This window comes from Urocitellus parryii, chromosome X (genome assembly GCF_045843805.1).
Source record: "Urocitellus parryii isolate mUroPar1 chromosome X, mUroPar1.hap1, whole genome shotgun sequence".
NCBI classification, from domain to species: Eukaryota; Metazoa; Chordata; class Mammalia; order Rodentia; family Sciuridae; genus Urocitellus; species Urocitellus parryii.
Genome location: NC_135547.1, coordinates 91378196 through 91401671, shown reverse-complemented (window position 1 = coordinate 91401671; position 23476 = coordinate 91378196). Strand labels below are relative to the sequence as shown.

Genomic DNA, 23476 nt, shown 5'->3' with positions numbered 1-23476 from the left:
TGAAATCTGCTTCAAGCAGATTTCCTTCAGGCTCTGTTTTACCCAGGTTACAATAAATGGGACATCTCACCCCATTCAGGAGTGAGCCACGTGCTTTTAGCCCTGTGAATTTGGGTTGGCATCCTTGGAAAGCCATGGACACAGACATTCAGGGACTTGCTATTTCTCTAGCATCCCTCTCCTGAGGGGCCGTTGCTCGCAGCCTGTCTCCCTGCCAACAAGCTTTAAAACTCAGTAAGAGCTGGCAGGCTTTGGCTGTTGAGACTGTTATAACCCCACTTCTCCACGGGCAACTCCAGTGTTGGGGATTATTAAAAGCCTCTCTCTTGTTCAGAAAATTTCCCTATAGTCTTGTTTTCCCCTGGAAGTGGTATGATAACATGGATCGCTCTGCCAGAGCCTTAGAGAAGTGATTAAGGCTCTTTGCTTCATTCCACATTGATATGTTCTGTCTTTAGCTCCTGGCTAAACAACAGCCATTCCCTCCCCTCTCTCTCCTGATATCTTCTTGATGTGAGAATTCATCTAACCTGGGCAGAGAGAGGAGCAGTCAGTGTGCTGGCCCTCCTGGGCTTTCAATCTTCTCCTTCCTCAGTTCCTCTACAGAGATCTACTAATATTTGGTCATGGCACCAATTTCTTGTGTTCCTACATGGGCACATGCGTATGGGTCTGTATCCTCAGCTTGAGGGTATGGGCTATACACCCCTGACAGCATCTAGCATGATGGTTGGTATATTAATAGTTGCTCAGCAAATATTTGCCTAGCAACAGATAAGAGAGAGACTTTTAAGCCCCCTCGGGTGGCCTGGCTTTCCCTGTGCCCCTCAGGAGACTGGAACTGGGATTTTTTTTTTAAATCATTGCAAAGTATGATATTAATTCATATCTCATTTCCATATCAATAACCAGTTTTTTCCCTTTTATATTTTTCAGGTCAGCTAGTAGTATCTTCAGACTTCTGGAATCTTGATTGGTCATCTGCTTGTTCATGTCCTTTGCTCATCTTCGTGAACTCCAAAAGCGGTGATCATCAAGGGGTCGTATTCCTCCGAAAATTCAAGCAATACCTTAATCCATCTCAAGTCTTTGACCTATCGAAGGGTGGACCTGAAGCAGGGTAAGCACAGGGCAAGGGATATAATTGGGTATGTAGAAGGGATTCCCTTTGTAGAGTCTGGATTAGGATAGATTCCTAGAAGTGGTCCTTGTACCTGGAAAGGAAGGATCTATTTTTCTCATATAACTCCATAGCATTTGGGGTTGGCTGATTGGAGGGTTTTTAACCCTCTCCTTGAGTAGTGAAATATATGTGTGTGTGTGTGTATATATATATATATATATATATATATATATATATATATACAGGCCTGTTCTATTTTGTGACCTACAGCTGCTTAGTCCTGGTTCCTGTAAGGCCACTGGCCACTCTACCAGGCATTCTTCCTGGGCCTCAGCACAAAGCCTTGACTAGGCTACTAATGGCTTCTAGAGCAAGAGTATGACTTGAGACAAGGCTCGACCTCTGGGGTCGCCTATGGGAAAGTGTCTGTGGTCTTAGGTCTGCACAAAAGCAGTGGATAAGGGAAAGAAAGCAGGTGCCTTTTATCAGGGTGCTAAAGTAGCAGTCCTTGGGCCCTCACACATGGTAGGAAACCCATATAAAACCTAGATGTTCATGAAATGACCCCATTTCCCCCTCTTTCTTTTCAGGCTGTGCATGTTCAAGAACTTTGCTCGCTTTCGTGTTCTGGTCTGCGGTGGCGATGGCAGTGTGAGCTGGGTCTTATCGATGATTGATGCCTTTGGATTACATGAAAGGGTAAGTCCTTGGCTGACTCAGTTTAGCCACTCTTAGAAAGAGTAGGGATATAGAGCTGCCCACCCCTAGGCAGGTCCCTGCTCTCCCGACTCTAGTAGCTTATTTCCTGAGGCACCCCCACCTAATGGGCCAAACCCAAAGAGAAATTTGGGGCTACATTTCTCTTTTATAACCATGGCCGTGACTTTTGGCATATTCCAATAACTTTCCCCTTTACTAAATCGATTCTGTATTGCCAAGTGTGGGGTCCGCCTCCTTAGAGAAAATTTTAATCACCTTCAAACATCCTCCGAATACTCTTCCTGGATTCTGAAGCCCCTTAAAACCACTGTCTTTAAGACTATAATTATTCACAAAGAGCACCTTCTGACTACCACTATTATAATTATACAATCATACAATTATAATGTACCAATCAATAAAAATAGAATAGGGAAAAAACGGCCTGTGGGTTCTTTCATGGGGGAAGATTGGTAGAGGAGTGTCTATAAAGTGTACTATCTTTTGTTCTTGCAGTGTCAGCTGGCAGTCATCCCACTTGGAACCGGCAATGATCTGGCACGTGTCCTGGGCTGGGGTGCTTTCTGGAACAAAAACAAGTCACCGCTGGACATCCTCAGCCGAGTGGAGCAGGCTACTGTGAGGATTCTAGACAGGTGAGTGGCCAAAAGACCAGACCCTTGTGCCTCTTTCAGTCTCACACCATTACACCCAATTATATCATCTCAATTAAGTATATTCTAAACTCTCTCCCAGAGCCCCATGACCTTTCTGGATTCAATTGAAGGCAATGTGGGGGGTCATGCCTCTTGGGAAACCAAGCATGTAATATATTTCCTTTAAATATCAATGAAGGCCCTCTCCAAATCTAAAAGATCTTAAGCAGAGGCCTCATGAGTAAAGTTCAAGAATTCTATGAAAGTCCTTCAATTTGCATAGGCAGGTATCTATATAAACATATTTTTCCTCAGGAAAGAGCCATAAAGAAACTTTAAAAACGTGGGGGGAGAGTCAAAACGCCTGGCTTAGATTTTTCTCTACTCTAGAGAGAGTATTACCATCCTACTACCTCTGAGGAGGAAAAAACAAAACTTTTTATGCTGGGGAACATTCAAATATTTGATTTAGGTCTCTATGTAAACATTTCCTGGGGAAGGCTGGGGCTGGGGCTCATTGGTGGAATACTTGCCTGGCATGTGTGAGGCCCTGGGTTTGATCCTCAGCACCACATAAAAATAAATAAAATAAAGGTATGGTGTCCATCTACAACTAAAATTTTAATTTAGAAAACAATTTCCTGAGGAGCTTTTTCAAGATACCAAACTGGGCCCTGCCATAAAGATTCTTTTTTGGGGGATGGGGTACAAGGGATTGATTTCTGGGGGAGGTACCAGGGGCACTCAACCACTGAGCCACATCCCCAGCCCAATTTTGTATTTTATTTAGAGACAGGGTCTCACTGAATTGCTTAATGCCTTGCAGTTGCTGAGGCTGGCTTTGAACTTGCAATCCTCCTGCCCCAGCCTCCCAAGCTGCTAGGATTACAGGTGTGTGCCACCTTACCCAGAACCATAAAGATTCTTATTTAGTAGGTCTTTGGGCAGGGCCCTGTTATATGCATTTAAAAAAAGCACCACCAGTGATCTTGGTACTGGCTCTGGTTGAGAAGCACTGCTGCTCTCTGAGAACTTTAGGAAGAATTCCTTCCATCACTGGCCTAGGAAAGTCATGAAGCAGAGTCCCTTCTTGTGGTATACCTTGAGATCAGTGGCCAGAAATTGCTTGAGTACCCCGTATAAACCATCCCCCCACCACATATACATTTTGCCATCTTTTTTGACCTATGAATGATTGATTCCAACTTTTAATAAAGGAGAGCCCTAAATAGCTCTCTTTGAACTTCATTTCAGATGGAGTGTGATGATCCGTGAGACTCCCAGACAAGCCCCACTGCTAAAAGGACAGGTTGAGATGGACATACCAAGATTTGAGGTAACTACTCTAATTTAAGTTACCATCTTTATTATGAGTGAAATAATAGGCAAAGTCTAGAGAGAAGCTTTTACATATCCATGGGTTTTATGAAGATGAGATCACTGATGATTGGGGGACATGTCAATCAACAACTGTTTTCTAAGAATTTGTTAGGCATTTATTTAGCCATATACTTATCTATTTATTCAAAATATTTATGGGATAAATACTACATGTTAGATACTCTTTTAGGATCTGTTTTTATATACTAGTGAGCAAAGAGAAATGATATAGAGCTTATAGGTTCACAGTCTACTTGGAAAGAAATATATATATATATATATATATATATAGAGAGAGAGAGAGAGAGAGAGAGAGAGAGAGAGAGAGAAAAGAAGAAGAAGAAGAAGAAGAAGAAGAAGAAGAAGAAGAAGAAGAAGAAGAAGAAGAAGAAGAAGAAGAAAGAAGAAAGAGGAGGGGAAGAAGAAGGAGAAGGAGGAGGAAAAGGAGGAGGAGGAGGAGGAGGAGGAGGAGGAGGAGAAGAAGGAGAAGCAGAAGTAGAAGGAGAAGGAGAAGGAGAAGGAGAAGCAGAAGGAGAAGGAGAAGAAGAAGGCAGAAAGGGACTAGGCAGCAATTCCCAGTCCCCTCACCACACAGAAAGAAGACAGAAGAAACAACAAGTCAGAGAGTTGGAAGAAAAAAGTAAATGCCCTGAGGCCCAATATTACAAAGTCTGAGACCTGGAGAGAATTGAAGATTGGTTATCACAGTAGAAAATAAGTGTAGAGTTCCCCAACCCTGAATCTGGACCAGATTGGAGGAAGAGATGAGGGCAACAGAGAAAGAGGGAACAGGAAAATCACATAAGCTCACTCCCTTAACATTTGGAAAGAAACCCAGGAAAAATTAAAATATGACAGGAACAGCTGTGTCATTGAAGCAGATCATTCACTAGACAACCAAATTTGTAAATGGAGTGTCCCTGCTGGACCCTACAGCCATTTGGGGGAACCCATACTTGAATAGTCACTGCCTTAAATCAACATGACATCCCCCTACCTCACTTAGCAGCAAACTAAACCAGAACACCCCTGTAGTGGGTTCTCTTAAGAATCCAACTACTATCTGAAAGTTGCTGGAACTGCCTCCTCCCCACTGTGAACAAGGGGAACAGGGTGGAGAAGCCTGCTTGGGAAGTGCTTGCCCAATCCAGTGCCTGCTCAGCTGATGCAGAGAGCCCAGCAGAGATGGAGCAGATGCTCAAAATTCAGGGTGGTGGAAATCTGAGCTCAGATCTGAGTGGCAAGACAGTTTGGGCACTGAGGAGAGGAAAGGGGAACCTATAGAACCACTATTGCTGCCGGCTGACACTGGGAGTGAGATCCATGGAAAGTAGCAGTAGTCCTAAGAAACCTAGAGAGACTGGTGACCGGATCATGGGCCTCATTGAAGCCAAATAGGAGAGAACCTGTCTGAATATTCAGCAGCATAGAGGTACAGATTTCCAGACCATGGCTACACCTAGTAGAAAGCCACAGGCAAGTGCTTAAGTCCCCACAGGAAGCTTAAAGGAAAAATGCCTAGACCATTACCACAGCCAGCAGGTCAGCCAAGGGATGAATTTCCCTGGGCCCAAGGCAATGAAAAACAACAGCACCCAGTCTGACTTGCTCCCAGCCTGACCCTGTACCACAATTATGGAGTGATCAGACACTGGATAGTGGCTGGACCCTGCCTCAGACACAATTAGCAGAGGGAATCAGCACCTGCTATTTACAAACTGGGGCAGTAGAAACTAGAACCCACATAGACTGGCTGAGTCCCTTTACTCCAAAATAACATAACAACAGTACCTCAGTAAGCTGTATTATCTGGGTGGTGTTTATACACCACAGATAAACCCATGGAGAAAACACAACCACAGGACCTGTGCTTATAGACAGCAAACAGACCACACCACCAAGCAAAAGACCCTGTGCAGGGGAACACACATACACAGTGACCCATCCATCACAACCCCAGTCCAAAGCCTATGTCCTGAACCTCAGCACACAATAAACCAACCAACAGACATAACACCACACTCTCCAAGCTGTTAGCTGCAGGCCCTTGAGCTGACAAACCAGAACCAACTGGAGGGAGGTCTACAGCAATTAGGGGAGTGGCTCCTGTATTCCAGCACCTCTGGAAGGATCCAGAGCCAAAGAGTGATGGATATCTGCTAAATGTGCCAAATTTTAATGAAACCCAAACCAAGATTTAACCAAAATTTTCGTCACCTTGTCATGGTTTACTATAAATAGCAAAAACTTCAACTTTGGTCATATATATTACTTTTTAACTTGATACTTAGTCATCATCCTAATAGCCAACATTGTACTTTCAACCCATTTGAATGTATTTCTTCTAATGGTTTAAAGCATTACTTAGAATAATTCTCCCAATCTCTGTCTCCTAACCCTAGTTTCTCCTTGCTCCTCATATCCCTATACTACCTCACATATACCACATCTACCTATTTCTATTTTTACCTTGGACTGCACCATTCCATTCTATATTCACTTTCTTTTTTTTCCTTTTTTCAATCTTTTGCCAAATCTTTTTTAGCCCAGTTTCAGCCCTCATGTAATGTTATAGCAAATGAATACATAAAATATATGGCGAATATATAGATATAATTTTTTCCTTTGATATATGGGATTGAACCCAGAGGCACTTAATCACTGAGACACATTGCAATTGTTTGTATTATTTTAAGATGGGGTTACTCTAACTTGCTTAGGGCCTTGCTATGTTGCTAAAGCTCACTTTGAACTTCCAGTCCTCATATATCAGCCTTCAGAGCCACTGGAATTACATTGCATACACCACCAAGCCCAGTACAAAATTTATTATCAAATATTGGCAAACAGCAAAGAAAAACATGTTAAAAAGATAGTGCATTATGATCAAGTTGGGTTCATCCCAGGAATGCAAGGTTGGTTAAATATCTGAGAAATTAATAAATGTAATTCACCACATAAATAGACTTAGACAAGAATCACATGATTATCTCCATAGAAGCACAATAAGCATTTGAAAAAGTACAGCCTCTTCATGTTTAAAACACTAGAGAAACTAGGGATACAAGGAACTTAACTGAATCATAAAGGCTCTATATGATAAACCCAAAGCCAGTAACATATTGAATGGAGAAAAACTGAGAGCATTCCCTCTAAACACAGGAACAAGACAAGGATGCCCACTTTGGTCACTTTTGTTCAACATACTCCTTGAAATTCCAGCCAGAGCAATCAGACAGGAGGAAAAATTTAAAGGAATACCAATAAGATAAGAAGAGCTCAGATTCTCTCTGTTTGCACATGACATGACCCCATATTTAGAAGATGCTCCAAAAAAACTCCACTAGAAGACCTCTAGACCTGACAAGTTCATTCAGCAAGGTAGCATGATGAACATACATTAATCTGTTGCTTTCCTATATTCTAATAATGAATCTGCTGAAAATGAAATTAGAAAATCTATCCCATTCAGAATAAACTAAAAAGAAAAAAATATCTTGGGAATAAATCTAACAAGTGAGGTGAAAGAACAATAGAACACTAAAGAAGGACATCTAAGTAGACCTTAGAAGATGGAAAGACCTCCCATGTTCTTAGATAGGCTGAATTACTATTATCAAAATGGCCACACTATCAAAACCATTATTCAGATTCAATGCATTACCCATCAAAATAGCAATGACATTCTTCACAGAGCTACAAAAAAAAACACCTCTGAAATTAATTTGGAAATATAAGAGACCCAGAATAGCCACAGCAATCTTTAGTGAGAGGAGGGAAGTTAGAGGCATCACAGTATTAAACCTCAAATTATATTACAGACCTGTAGTAACAAAACCAGCATGGTACTAGTACCAAAAGAGGCATGGGATCCAGTGGAACAGAATAGAAAGCACAGAGATAAACCCTCAGAAATACAGTTATCTCATACTAGACACTGGAGAAAAGATGGCCTCTTCAACAAATGGCTCTGGGACAACTAGAGATCCACATGTAGAAGAATGAAACTTGACCCCTATCTCTCACCCTTCACAAAACCCAACTCAAAGTGGACCAAAGACCTAGGAATTAGACCAGAAATTCTGCAACTGCTAGAAGAAAATATAGGTCCAACACTCCAACAAGTTGGCACAGGAACCAACTTCCTTAATAAAACTCCTAAAGTGCAAGAAATAAAACCAATAATCAAACACTGGGAAGGAATCAAATGCTACTGCACAGCAAAGGAAATAATCAAGAGCATGAAGAGAGAGCCTACAGAATGGGAGAAGGTCTTTGCCACCTGCCTCTCAGATAGGGCATTAAAATTCAGAATATATAAAGAACTCAATAAACTTGACACCAAAACAAAAAAAAATTTGCTTAAAAAAAGGTATAGAGACCATTACATATATGTATGCATATATGTATATACATATATATTATTAGAATTATTTCTCTCTAGATAGAGTCTGTTACATATATATGCATATATGGGTTTATATGTATATCTATATCTATATTTCAATATCTATATATCAGTACATTCTGGAAGGAGTCAGGGAAAGCCTCTATGGATAAGTGCAATTTCAGAAGAGATCCAAAAACCAGAGAGCATTACCAGGAAAATAAGAAAGAAGACGCCTGTTCTGGACAAAGGGAACAACACATGTTATTTCAAGGACAAGAAAAGACAGGGAATATTCACAGAACTAAAATACGTTCATAATGGCTGGGGCGCAGGGACCAGGGATGAAGTTATGAGAGAGAGAGACAGAGACAGAGACAGAGACAGAGACAGACACACTAAAGATGAGGCTAGAGAAATATTCAGGGTCAGACCTGCAAGATCTGGTAAACCATAATAGGAAGTTTGTACTTTGATCCTAAGAGTATTCAGAATTCCAGAAGATTTTTCTTTCAATTTTTATTAAAAAAAACAATCCTAGAAATTGTAGATTCTACCATTAACATTTCACCACACTTGCTTTATCACGTTTCAGCCGTCTAACCATTCTGCTAGCTAACAGAAGGGTTTTGAGCAGAGGGATTCCATGATGTGTGAGAAACAATTGAAGGAATAAAGGCTAGAGGGGAAAAGAAAATGCTAAGAGCCATTACCAAGTAGGAATGACGCATCAAAATTTCCTTGCCAGCGTACCCCATGTTAAATGGACTTGCCTTGGAAATTCGCTGTGACATTGCATGTGTGTTTGAGAAAGGTGACCCTGCTCAAGGACGAGGGTGGATCCAGGTTTAGGGTGTATCCTGCAGGTTTTAGGAAGTATCCTGGTTTAGGATAATTTGGGTTTAGGGCGTTCCCGGTTTAGGACAATCTGGATTTAAGGCAGTTCCAGGTTTAAGGTTATTCCTGCTGGGAATGGGGCGTTCCTGCTGCCTGAGTTCCCGTTGAGTTCTCGTGGAATTGAGAAAGTATTTGGGACGTGAATTGGGCGGCAGAACTTGGATTTCCCCAGAACGTGTGTAGAGGCCGGTATGAGTTCGGGAATAAAGAATTGCTGTTTGAATCTACAAACCTGTGAGTGGCTCGTGATCTTGTGCCCAGCCAGACTGCGGCAAGAAAAAGTAGGAGAGACTGAAGTTGTCTAGGCAAGAGATGGTGGTGATTTAGATTGGTAAAGTAGTAACAGGGTTGAGAAGGACATGTATTTGGGACATACTAAAAAATAGAGTTAGCAGGTCTTGTAGAATTTTGAATGTAGAGAGTGAAGAATGGAAGCAGTCAAAGTTGTATTTAGGTGTACAGACTCAAGATCCAGGCTACCTGGAATCAAATCTAAGCTCTGCCACTTACAACCTCCCCTTTGCCTCAGTGTTCTCCTCTGTGAAATGGGTATGTAGGGTGGTCATTGGGATTACATGAAAAATTACATATACACATAGCTTGGAACATAGCCAGCACATACTCAGTACTATATAAGTGGATGCTGTTATTATTAGTAAAATCAATATTTAAGAGGTGATGCTCTGGCATTGAAAATATGTAGATTTGAATCCCAACTCTATATTTTCTAGCTATGTAATATGAGATAATTCATGTGAAACAAACAGTATCTCCTTCATATGAGTTTCTTTTTAAAATTTTTATTTATTCTTTTTAGTTATATATAACATTAGGAGACATTTTCATATAATCACAAAAGCATGGAATATAATATGCACTAATTTCCCAGTACTGTCCCCCTTCCTACTCTCCTCCCTCTACTCTACTGATTTTTCTGCAATTTATAGTTTATTTTTGATTCATGTCTTATAGGATCCAATTTATTAATGTTTGCACATATGAAATTTCAGTTTGATTTATTCCACTATTCTTCCCTTTTCCTGTCCCTCCTTCCTCCCCCTTCAATCACTTCTAGCTATTCTACTTATCTTTCCTCTATTTTAATGGACCCCCTCTTCCCTTTTTCCTCTCTCTCTCTCTCTCTCTCTCTCTCTCTCTCTCTCTCTCTCTCTCTCTTTCTCTCCACCCCTTATTGTGTATTAGCTTCCACATATTAGAGAAAGCATTTGACCTTTGACTTTTGGGAACTGGTTTATTTACTTAGAATCTTATTGTCCAGTTCCTTTCATTTACCATCAAATGCCAGACTTTCATTATTCTTTATGGCTGAGTAATATTCCATTGTGTATATATACTACATTTTCTTTATCCATTCATCTGTAGAGGGCACCTAAGTTGGTTCCATAGCTTGACTATTGTGAATTGTGCTGCTATGCATATTAATGTGGTTGTGTCACTGTAGGATGCTGATTTTTTTTATCTTTTGGATACATATCCTGGAAAGGGATGGCTGAGGCATATAGTGGTTGCATTCCTAGATTTTTTTTTTTTGAGAGAGAGAGGGAGAGAGAGAGAGAGAGAGAGAGAGAGAATTTTTTAATATTTATTTTTTAGTTTTTGGTGGACACAACATCTTTATTTTTAAAAATTTTTATGTGGTGCTGAGGATTGAACCCCGCGCTCCGCGCATGCCAGGCGAGCACACTACCGCTTGAGCCACATCCCCAGTCCACATTCCTAGATTTTTGAAGTATTGCCACACCACTTTTGAGAGTGGTTGCACTAATTTGAAGTCCCACCAACAATGTATGAATCTATTACCCAATATCCTCACCACATTAAATTATTATTTTTTCTTGATAATCGCCATTCTAACTAGAGTGAGATGAAATCTAAATGTAGTTTTTTTTTTCTTTTTTTTCTTTTTTTTTTTTGTTACTGGGATGATTGAACTCAGAGGCACTCTACCACTGAGCCCCATCCTCAGCCCCATTAAAAAAAAAAATATATATATATATATATATAATTTTTTTTTAATTTAGAGACAAAGTGTCAGTGAGTTTCTTAGTACTTTGCTGTTGCTGAAGCTGGCTTTGAACTTTCGATCCTCCTTCCTCAGCCTCTTGAGCCTCTGGGATACAGGCGTGCACTATGGCACCTGGCTCAATGTAGTTTTGATTTGCATTTTCCTGATTGCTAGAGAAATCGAACATTTTTTCATGTTTGTTAACCTTTTTCTTATTTTTTTATTAAACCCTGGGGAATTTAATAACTGAGCCATATTCCCAGCCCTTTTTCATATTTTATTTAGAGACAGGGTCTCATTGAGTTACTTAGGACCTTACTAATTTGCTGAGACTGACTTTGAACTCGGGATCCTCCTGCTTCAGCCTCCTAAGCCACTGGGATTACAGGCGTGTGCCACTGCCCTGGCTATATGAGAAGCATATGTTTAGTTCTTTTGCCCATTTATTGATTGGGTTGTTTATATTTTGGGTGTTAATATTTTTTAGTTCTTTGTATATTCTGGATATTAATGCCCTATCTGAGGAGCAGGTAGCAAAGATCTTTTCCTATTCAGTAGGCTCTCTCTTCATGCTCTTGGTTCATTTGCTGTGCAGAAGCTGTATAATTGGACGCCATTCCATTTATGAATTTTTGGTTTTATTTCTTGCACTTTAGGAGTTTTATTAAGGAAGTTGGTTCCTGTGCCAACATGTTGGAGTGTTGAACCTATATTTTCTTCTAGCAGTTGCAGAATTTCTGGTCTAATTCCTAGGTCTTTGGTCCACTTTGAGTTGGGTTTTGTGAAGGGTGAGAGATAGGGGTCAAGTTTCATTCTTTTATATGTGGATCTCTAGTTGTCCCAGAGCCATTTGTTGAAGAGGCTATTTTTTCTCCAGTGTCTAATATGAAATAACTGTTTTGATGAGGGTTTATCCCCATCCCACATTCCTAGATTTTTGAAGTATCGCCACACCACTTTTGAGAGTGGTTGCACTAATTTGAAGTCCCACCAACAATGTATGAATCTATTACCCAATATCCTCACCAACATTAAGTTATTATTTTTTTTCTTGATAATCACCATTCTAACTAGAGTGAGATGAAATCTAAATGTAGTTTATCTCTGTGCTTTCTATTCTGTTCCACTGGATCCCATGCCTCTTTTGGTACCAGTACCATGCTGGTTTTGTTACTACAGGTCTGTAATATAATTTGAGGTCCAATAGTGTGATGCCTCTAACTTCCCTCCTCTCACTAAAGATTGCTATGGCTACTCTGGGTCTCTTATATTTCCAAATTAATTTCAGAGCTGTTTTTTGTAGCTCTGTGAAGAATGTCATTGCTATTTTGATGGGTAATGCATTGAATCTGAATAATGCTTTTGATAGTGTGGCCATTTTGATAATAGTAATTCAGCCTATCTAAGAACATGGGAGGTCTTTCCATCTTCTAAGGTCTACTTAGATTTCCTTCTTTAGTGTTATATAGTTTTCCTCATAGAGTTCTTTCACCTCATTTGTTAGATTTATTCCCAAGATGTTTTTTTTTTCTTTTTAGTTTATTCTGAATGGAATAGATTTTCTAATTTCATTTTTAGCAGATTCATTATTGAAATATAGGAAAGCAACTGATTAATGTATGTTCATCATGCTACCTTGCTGAATGAACTTGTCAGGTCTAGAAGTCTTCTAGTTGAGTTTTTTTGGAGCATCTTCTAAATATGGGGTCATGTCATGTGCAAACAGAGAGAATCTGAACTCTTCTTATCCTGTTGGTATTCCTTTAAATTTTTCCTCCTGTCTGATTGCTCTGGCTGGAATTTCAAGGAGTATGTTGAACAAAAGTGACCAAAGTGGGCATCCTTGTCTTGTTCCTGTGTTTAGAGGGAATGCTCTCAGTTTTTCTCCATTCAGTATGTTACTGGTTGGGGTTCTCATATAGAGCCTTTATGATGTTCAGTTAAGTTCCTTGTATCCCTAGTTTCTCTAGTGTTTTAAACATGAAGAGGCTGCACTTTGATCTTTCATCCCTAGGATGAACCCCACTTGATCATGGTTCACTTTCTTTTTAATACATGCTGTTTGCCAATATTTTATTAAGTAGTTTTGCATTTATGTTCATCAGTGATATTGGCCTGAAGATTTCTTTCCTTGATATGTCTTAGCCTGCATTGGTTACTAGTGTGATACTGGCTCCATTGTTCCCTCCTTTTCATTTTTGTGGAATAATTTAAGGATTGAAATTAGTTTTTCTTTAAAGGTCTGGTAGAATTTGGCTGAAAATCCATTCAGACCTGAGCTTTTATTCTTGGAAGGATATTGATGTCTGTTTCAATTTTATTACTTGATATTGAAATGTTTAAGTTTCTGTATCTCCTGGTTCATTTTGGATAGGTCATGTCTCTAAGAATTTGTCAGTAACTTCAGATTTTCTAGCTTAATTGCGTATGAATTTAGAAAGAATTTTTGATGATCTTCTGGATCTCAGTGGTATCTGTGGTGATATTTCCTTTTTCATCTCTGCATTTATTTATGTGAGTCTTCTTTTATTTTAGTTAATTTGCCTAGGGGTTTATCAATCTTATTTATCCTTTCAAAAGACTAACTCTTTGTTTTATGGATCCTTTGTGTTTTTTTTCTCTATTTCATTGATTTCAGCTGTGATTTTTTTCTTGTCTTCTACTGATTTTGGTATTGGTTTGTTCTTTTTCTAGGGCCTTGAGACATAATGCTAGATTATTTTTTGGTATCTTTCTATTCTTTGGATGTATAAACTCAGTGCTAAAACTTTCCTTGGAGAACTGCCTTCATATAGTACCAAACATTTTGATATGTTGTATTACTAGTCTCATTTACTTCTAAAGACAAATTTTTAATATTTTCCCTGATTTGTTTTGCTATCCATTCATCATTCAAAAGCACATCAATTAATCTCCAGATGTTAGAGTGGTTTCTGTTTTATATATTATCATTGATTTATAATTTCATCCCATTATGATTTGATAGAATGCAAGGTTTTATCTCTTTTTTTTGTATTTGCTAAGATTTGCTTTGTGACCTAAAATACAATCTATTTTAGAAAAGATTCCATGCACTGCCAAGAAGAAAGTGAATTCAGTCCTGAATGGATGAAATATTCTGTAGATATCTGTTAGCTCCATATCATTAATTGTATTTTTGAGTCCTGTAGAATCTTTGTTTATGTCTAGATGATCAATCTAGTGATGCAGTCACCCAGTATTATTGTATCATGGTGTATTTGATTCTTCATATTGAGAAAAAGTTTGTTTTATGTCCATAGATGCACCATTTTGGGATGAATAAATATTTAAAATCATTATATCTTGTTGTCGGACATTCCCCTTAAGCAGTATGAACTGACCTTCTTTGTCTCTTCTCATTAATTTTGGTTTGACATCCACTTTGTCTTATATGAGAATAGTTCCTCTTACTTATTTAGGAGTACCATTTGCATGATATGCCTTTTCTTATCCTTTCACCTTCAGTCTGCACATGTCTGCCTGTGAGTTGAGTCTCTTCCTAACAGCATATTGTTGGGTCTTTTTTTTGTTAATCTGATCTGCCAACCTTTGTCTTTTGATTAAAGAGTTTAGATCATTTTCATTCATTGTTGTTACAGAGAGACTTTTTTTTTTTTGGTACCACTCAATCATTGAGCCATATCCCCAGCCTTTTTTTCCATTTTATTAGAGACAGGGTCTCACTGAGTTGCTCAGTGCCTCGCTTTTGCTGAGGCTGGCTTTGAACTCATGATCCTCCTACCTCAGCCTCCTGACCTGCTGGGATTATAGGCGTGTGCCCTGCACTTGGCATTAGACAGACATTCTTTATTTCATGCAATTTTGATGCATTTATTTTTTATCTTTAGTAAACCATAAAAGGACTAAGAGTTTATTAGCAAATAATCCAATTTAATAGTTTGGAAAAATAATATTTTATAAAAATAAGAGTCGAAAAAAGAAAATTCTAAGCCAAAGAAAAATAAGAATGTATTGAAAATGAACACACCACAGAAAGAATCACCAATGTCAATGTTGGTGTATTTTTTGTTGTTCTTTTTCATTATACATGACAGTAGATTATATTTGACTTGTATACATACATGGTGTATAACTTATTCTAATTAGGATCCCACTCTTGTGGTTATACATGATGTGGAGTTTCACTGGTGGTGTATTCATATATGAATATAGCAAAGTCATGTCTTATTCATTCTACTCTTTCCTATGCCCACCCTATCCCTTCCCTCCATTACCTATTGTCTAATCCCATGAACTTCCTATTCTTCCCTCCTCCTCCCTTATTATGTATTAGCATCTATATATCAGAGATGACATTTGTCCTTTTTTGGGGGAGGGGTGTTAGCTCATTTCACTTAGCATGATATTCTCCAGTTCATTCCATTTCCTGGCAAATGCCATAATTTCATTCTTTTTTATGGCTGAATAATATTCCATTGTGTATATACATATCACACTTTCATTATCCATTCATCTGTTGAAGGGCACCTAGCTTGGTTCCAAGCTTACTTATTGTGATTTGAACTACTATAAACATTGATGTGGCTGAGTCACTGTAATATGCTGATGTTAAGTCCTCTGAGTATATACTGAAGGGTGGGATAACTGGATCAAACGGTGGTTTCATTTCAAGTTTCCTGAGGACTCTTGGTCAGGAAGACAGAAAATTTAAACAGATCAATTTCAAGCAATGACACTAAAGACACCATCAAAATTCTACCAAAAAAAAAAAACCCAGGACTAGATAGATTCTCAGCCAACTTCTACCAGAACTTCAAACACCAATCCTCCTCAAATTATTCCATGACATAGAAAAGGAGGGAAAACTTCCAAACTCGTTTCATAAAGTTAGTATCACCCTGATCCCAAAACCAGACAGAGATATATCAAGGAAACAAAACTTAAGACCAGTATCTGTGATGAACGTAGATGCAAAAATTCTCAGTAAAATACTGGCAAATTGCATTAAAAAATATCCTAAAAAGGTAGTGTACCATGATCAAATTGGGTTCATCCCAGGGATGCAGGTTTGCTTCAACAAACAGAAATCAATAAATGTAATTCATCACATCAATAGACTTAAAGACAAAAATCATGTGATTATCTCAATAGATGCAGAAAAAGCATGGGACAAAATATTGCACCCCTTCATATTGAAAACACTAGAAAAACTAGGGATAGTAGGAATATATCTCAACATTTAAAAGCTATATATGCTATGCTCAAGGCCAACCTCATTCTAAATGGAGAAAAAATTGAAAGTATCCCCTCTAAAACCTGAAACAAGACAGGGATGCCCTCTTTCACCATTTTTTTAACAGAAGTACAATTTTTTCTTGATTCGAAATTGCATAAAACATACTGTATAAAAACATATTGTTAAAAAAACTTTGGTGAATGGCAAAGCAAGATTTATATCAATGTCAGGGCTAAGATATTTTCTTCAAGTGTCATTCTCTCCCCTGCTTCCACAGGGGAGAGAATGACACTTGGTGTCATTATAACTCTTAATACTTGGTGCCTAAGAGAGAGTAAAGAGAACATACAGAGAATATTTATATATACTCACAAATTCATTCTGGGAAACATATGTCTTAAGTTCAAGGATAATAACTACTCCAGTCCTTTCACTCCTTACATGGTTCCACCAGTCCATTATCTCTTTTTAAAATTAGGTTTATATGACAGCAGAATGATTTTGATTCATTGTACACAATTGCAGCACAACTTTTCATTTCTCTGGTTGTACACAATATAGCATTGCACCATATGTGCAATCATACATATACCTACAGCAGTTAAGCAAAGGAAAGAAATTAAAGGGATACAAACAGAAAAAGAAGAGCTCAAAATTTCCCTATTTTGGATTTCAAAATTTTATATTTAGAAGACCCAGAAAACTCTACCAGAAAATTCTAGAACTCATAAATGAATTCAGCAAAGTAACAGGATATAAAATTAACACCCATAAATTAAATGTGTTCCTATACATCAGTGATGAATCTACTGAAAGAGAAATTAGAAAAACTACCCTATTCATAATAGCCTCAAAAAAAAATAAAATAAAATCTTTGGGAATCATTCTAACAAAAGAAGTGAAAGACCTCTAGAATGAAAACTACAGAAAACTAAAGAAAGAAGTTGAAGAAAACCTTAGAAAATAGAAAGATCTCCCACACACTTGGATAGGCAGAATTAACATTGTCAAAATGACTATACTACCAAAATAATTAGAATTTAATGCAATTCCTATTAAAATACCAATGATAGTCTTCATAGAAATAAAAAAGCAATCATGAAATTCATTGGAAAAATAGGATACCCAGAATAGCCAAAGTAATCCTTAGCAAGAAGAGTGAAGTGGGAGGTATCATAATACCAGACCCTAAATTATAATACAGAGCCATAGTAACAAAAATGGCATGGTATTGGCACCAAAAAGATATATAGACCAATAGTACAGAATAGAAGACACAGAGACAACCCACATAAATACAGTTATCTCATACTAGACAAAGGCACCATAAACATACATTGGAAAAAAAGATAGCCTCTTCAACAAATGGTGCTGGGAAAACTGGAAATCCATATGTAGCAAAACGAAATTAAGCCCCCTATTTCTCACTCTGCACAAAAATCAACTCAAAGTGGATCAAAGACTTAGGCACTAGAACAGAGACCCTGCACCTAATGGAAGAAAAAGTAGGCCCAAATTTCTACCATGTCAGGTTAGGAACTGATTTCCTTAACAAGACTCCTAAACATAAGAAATAAAATCAAGAATCAATAAATGGGATAAGAATCAATAAACTAAAAAGCTTCTTCACAGCAAAGTACGCAATCAATAATGTGAAGAGAGAGCCTACAGAATGGGAAAAAAAACATTACCACACACCTCAGATAGAGCATTAATCTCTAGGATATGTAAAGAACTCAAAAAAATTAACACCAAAAAAACAAATATCCCAATTAATAAATGGACTAAGGAACTGAATAGATACTTCATAGAAGAGGACATACAATCAATCAACAAATATATGAAAAAATTTTCAACATCTCTAACAATTATAGAAATGCAAATCAAAACTACTCTAAGATTTCATCTCACTTCAGTCAGAATGGCAATCATCAAGAATATAAGCAACAATAAGTGTTGGTGAGAATGTGAGGGGAAAGGCACACTCATAAATTGCTGGTGGGACTGCACATAAATACAGTTATCTCATACTAGACAAAGGCACCATAAACATACATTGGAAAAAAAGATAGCCTCTTCAACAAATGGTGCTGGGAAAACTGGAAATCCATATGTAGCAAAACGAAATTAAGCCCCCTATTTCTCACTCTGCACAAAAATCAACTCAAAGTGGATCAAAGACTTAGGCACTAAGTGCAACCAATATGGAAACAGTATGGAGTCCTCATAAAACTTGGAATGGACCCACCATATGACCCAGTCATCCCACTCCTAGGTTTATACCCCAAGGACAAAAATCAGCATACTACAATGATGCAGCCATATCAATGTTTATAGGAGCTCAATTCACAATAGCTAAACTATGGAACCAACCTAGTGCCCTTCAACAGATGAATGGTAAAAAAAAAAAAAACTGTGATATATATACACAATAGAATATTACTCAGCCTTAAAGAAGAATAAAATTATGGCATTTGCTGGTTAATGGATGGAACTGGAAAATATTATGCTAAGCAAAACAAGCCAATTCCAAAGAACCAAAGGCCAGATGTTTTCTCTGATATGCAAATGCTAATTCACAATAAACAATGGAAGAATAGAGTTATTTTGGACTAGACAGAGGGGAGCAAATGGAGGGGAGGGGGTATGGGGGTATGAATGATAGTAGAATGAATCAGACATTATTACCCTATGTGCATATATGATTACATGAACTATGTAACTCTACATCATGTACAACCAGATGAATGAGAAATTATACTCCACTTATATATATATATATATATATATATATATGATGTGTCAAAATACATTCTACTGCCATGTATAAGTAATTAGAACAAAAACCAAAAAGATAGTCCACTATGATTCATCCCAGAGATGCAAGTTTGGTTTAACATACAGAAATCAATAAACACAATTTATCACATAAATAGACTTAAAGACAAAAATCACATGATTATCTCAATAGATGCAGAAAAAGCATGGGACAAAATACAGAACCCCTTTGTATTCAAAACACTAGAAAACTAGGAATAGTAGGAACATACCTCAATGTTTAAAAGCTATATATGCTAAACCCAAGGCCAACATTCTAAATGGAAAAAGACATTGAAAGCATTCCCTCTAAAAGCTGGAACAAGACAGGTATGCCCTCTTTCACCACTTTTTTTTTAAATGACAGCAGAATGCATTACAATTCTTATTACACATATATACCACAATTTTTCATATCTCTGGTTGTATATAAAGTATGTTGACACGCAAATTGTGTCTTCACACATGTACTTTGGATAATGATGTCTATCACATTCCACCATCCTTGCTAATCCCCTGCCCCTCCCTCTCCTTCCCACCCCTCTTTCCTCTACTTCTATTCAACATACTCCTTGAAACTCTAGCCAGATCAATTAGACAGAGGAAAGAAATTAAAAAGATACAAATAGGAAAAGAAGAGCTCAAACTATCCCTATTTGCCAATGACAAGATTTTATACTTAGAAGACCCAGAAAACTCAGCCAGAAACCTTCTAGAACTCATAAATGAATTGAAACAAGTAGCATGATATAAAATTTATACACACAAATCAATTGTGTTCCTATACACCAATGATGAATCAACTGAAAGATAAATTAGGAAAACTATCCCATTCACTATAGCCTCAAAAAAGTAATAATAAAATATTTGGGAATCAATCTAACAAAAGAGGTGAAAGACTTCTACAATGAAAACTATAGAACACTAAGGAAAGAAATTGAAGAAGACCTTAGAAGTAGAAAGATCTTTCATGTTCTCAGATAGGCAGAATTGATATTGACAAAATGGCTGCACTAGCAAAAGTTCTATACAGATTTAATGCAATTCCTATTAAAATCCCAATGACATTATTCATAGAAATAGAGAAATCAGTCATAAAATTCATTTGGAAAAATAAGAGTAGCCTTGGAAAGTGATGCAGGAGGCATCAAAATACCAGACCTTAAATTAACCAACTGAGCTATAGTAACAAAAATGGCATGGTATTGGTACCAAAATGGCCATTTTGATGTATTTATAATGTTTAAAATTGGACTTGATTCTTCTTTAATTGACTGTTCTTGTAGTTTAATTCATCTCTATCATGGTTTTCATTTTTATTTTTCATTTCTTCTTCATGAAACCATTCATTAGGTATGTTCTATAATCCAGCTTTCTTGTAATGAATTCTTTTAGCTTCTGTTTTTCATGGAAGGGTTTTATTTTTTTTTTTTTGAGAGAGAGAGAGAGAGAGAATTTTTTAATATTTATTTTTTAGTTTTTGGTGGACATAACATCTTTATTTTATTTTTTATGTGGTGCTGAGGATCAAACCCAGCGCCCCACACATGCCAGGTGAGCGCGATACTGCTTGAGCCACATCCCCAACCTGGAAGGATTTTATTTTATTTTCACTTTTGAAGCTTAAGTTTGCTGGATATAGTATTCTTGGTTGGCAACTGTATTTTCTTTCAGAGCCTCATATATATTATTCCAAGCCCTCCTGGCTTTTAGGGTCTGGGTTGAGAAATCAGTTGAAATCAGGATTGGCTGACCTCTAAGTGTGACCAGCCATCTTTCTCCTGCTGCTTTAAAAAATTATATCCTTATTCTGCATGTTAGGCATCTTCATTATAATATGTCTTAGAGTGGGTGTATTGAGATTTTGTATATTTGGAGTCCTATATGCCTCTTGTATTTGAATTTCTATCTCATTCTTAAGGTTTGGAAAATCTTCTGATATTATTTCACTGAAATGTTTGTGTGTTCCTTTAGCTTATATTTCAGAGCCTTCATCTACCCTGATGATTCTTAAATTTGGCCTCTTGATGTTATCCCAGATTTCTTGAATAGTCTGGTGACAGTCTCTTACTATCTTCATGGTCAACTTTATTTTCATGATTATACACTTTGACTCTGAGACCTGAAAACCTATCTTCAAAATGGTCTCATCTATTGGTGAAGCTTTCCATTGAATTTTTAATTTAGTTCATTTAATCATTTTAAGTATTTCTCTTTAGTTCTTTTTGAGAATAGCTATATCTTTATTGAAGTGATCTTTCATTCCTTGTATTTTTCTCTAATTTTACTCCATATGTCTTCTTTTAGCTTATTGAACATTTTAATTATAACTTTCTAAATTCTTTCCCTGACATTTCCTACACTGTGCTGTTGATGGAGTCAGTTGTTTAGGCATTATGCAATGTTTTGGGTGGTTTGTTTTCTTGCTTTTTCATATTTTTTTCAGTCATCTACTGGGATATTTATCACTTCTTTTGAGCAAGGAACTACTTTGTGTACTTAAGAACTACTTTCTTAAGTTCTTTCTCTTAAGAACTCTAGGTTGGGTGAATATCCAGATATGATACTTCAACTCAGTGTGTGACCTGTGCTCATCCCAATTTTGGCACCACTTTGAGAGATACCACTAAATCCTATTTACTACATACAATCACTTCAGGGTCAAGGCATGTACTACTATTCGGCCTTATGAAAAGTGAAAAACTTGTTGATATTGTTCTCCACTGTTCCTGTAATTCAGGTATAAACTTGTATCAAGTTTCTGAAATAAGATGAACAATTAGTTATTAAATACATTAAAATTGCTATAACATATGAGAGCTGAAAGGGAGGAAGAAGAAAGATTGGGCAAAAAGAGAGGAAGAAAGAAAGGATGAATGGATGGAAGAAGGGAGGGAGGGAGGAAGGAAGGAAGGAAGAAAAAAAGAAAGAAGGAAAAAGAAAAGATACAAAATAATACACACCAAGGTATAAAGGAGAAAAAGATGAATGGTGGGTATTTGAGATAGTAGCAGATAATGTAAGAGGATGAATAGGTGGTAAGAAGAGCAAGTATAAACTAGAGCTCAGAAATCAAAGATAGATTGATTCCAATTGATGGTTTAAACAATTAGGAGAAATGCAGTCAATGTAGGTTCAATATTGGCTACTAGGGTAACAACTATCAATCAAGTTAAAGAGTGATATATATGATCAAAGTTCACATTAGAATTATTTATAGTAAACCATAACAAGGTGAATAAAATTCTTATTGAATCTTGACTTTGGCTTCATTGGAGTTTGCTTATTTAGCAGATATGCATGGATCTTTGGCTATGGATCCCTCCAGTGTTTCAGGAGCAGAGGAGCCACTTCCCTAATTGCTATGGCCTCCCATCAGCTGGTTGTGGTTTGTCAGTTAAGGGGCCTGTAGCTGACTATACAGAGGCTTAGCTGTTTCTATTGTATGCAAGAGTTCAGGATGCAGGCTCTGGAGTGTCCCTGTGATTGCTATGGGTCACTATATACCTGCTCCCCTCTCTAGGATGCTTTTCATGGTGGTAACTTGCCTGGTGGCTGTGTACAAGCATAGGCCCTCTGATTGTGGATGTGTGGATTTTCCCTGGGTTTTCTGTGGTATAGAAATATTCCCCCCAGCTAACACTGCTCTCTGGGGTCTTGTAGTAAAAGGACTCAAGTGGTTCACTTGAGTTCTAGTTTCCAATGCCCCAGGTTGTGAACAGCGGGCGTTGATTTCCTCCGATGCAAGGTTTAGCCAGCATCCAAATAATGGCCCTTCACTGGCCAGTTGTGCCCATGGGTCAGGCTGGGAGCAGTCACTCCTTACTGCCTTGGATCAGGCAATGTTCCCCCTTAGCTGACCTCCCTCTGGCTATGGTTATGGGTGCCTGCCACTTTAGTATCCTGTGATACTCATGCAACTTCTCCTAGTAGCCTTCTGCCCATTGCCACCATCTGGAAACTGGATATTTATGTTACTGGATATTCAGGCAGCTTCCCTTTGGTACAGCCCTATGATCAAGGGGACAGTCCCTAGTCATCCCATGGTGCTTCCTCCCACTCTCAGGAGCTAGGACTGGTGCATTTCTAATGGATCCACTTTTCTCTGCTTGGGGTCAAATTTGCCTTGCTTCTCCATTTTTCCTGGGGTCCATGGAAGCTGTGCAGACCTTTCCACCTCTGCCCAGGCCACAAGGAGGCTGACTAGAGTACTGGATTAGGTGCATTTCCCCATGCAGGTCTGCTCCACCTACTCCCTTTGTTTGCATGAGGG

General features: G+C 37.9%; 1 protein-coding gene across 1 annotated transcript in view; it reads left to right on the top strand.

The window, feature by feature from the left end:
- The window catches only part of Dgkk (diacylglycerol kinase kappa), a 129753-nt gene that overhangs the window by 82547 nt on the left and 23730 nt on the right, over positions 1-23476 (top strand). The window contains exons 9-12 of the mRNA XM_026406769.2: positions 937-1120; positions 1714-1822; positions 2339-2478; positions 3733-3814. Coding sequence (XP_026262554.1) covers positions 937-1120; positions 1714-1822; positions 2339-2478; positions 3733-3814 — 515 coding nt within the window. The remainder of the gene's footprint in view (positions 1-936; positions 1121-1713; positions 1823-2338; positions 2479-3732; positions 3815-23476) is intronic.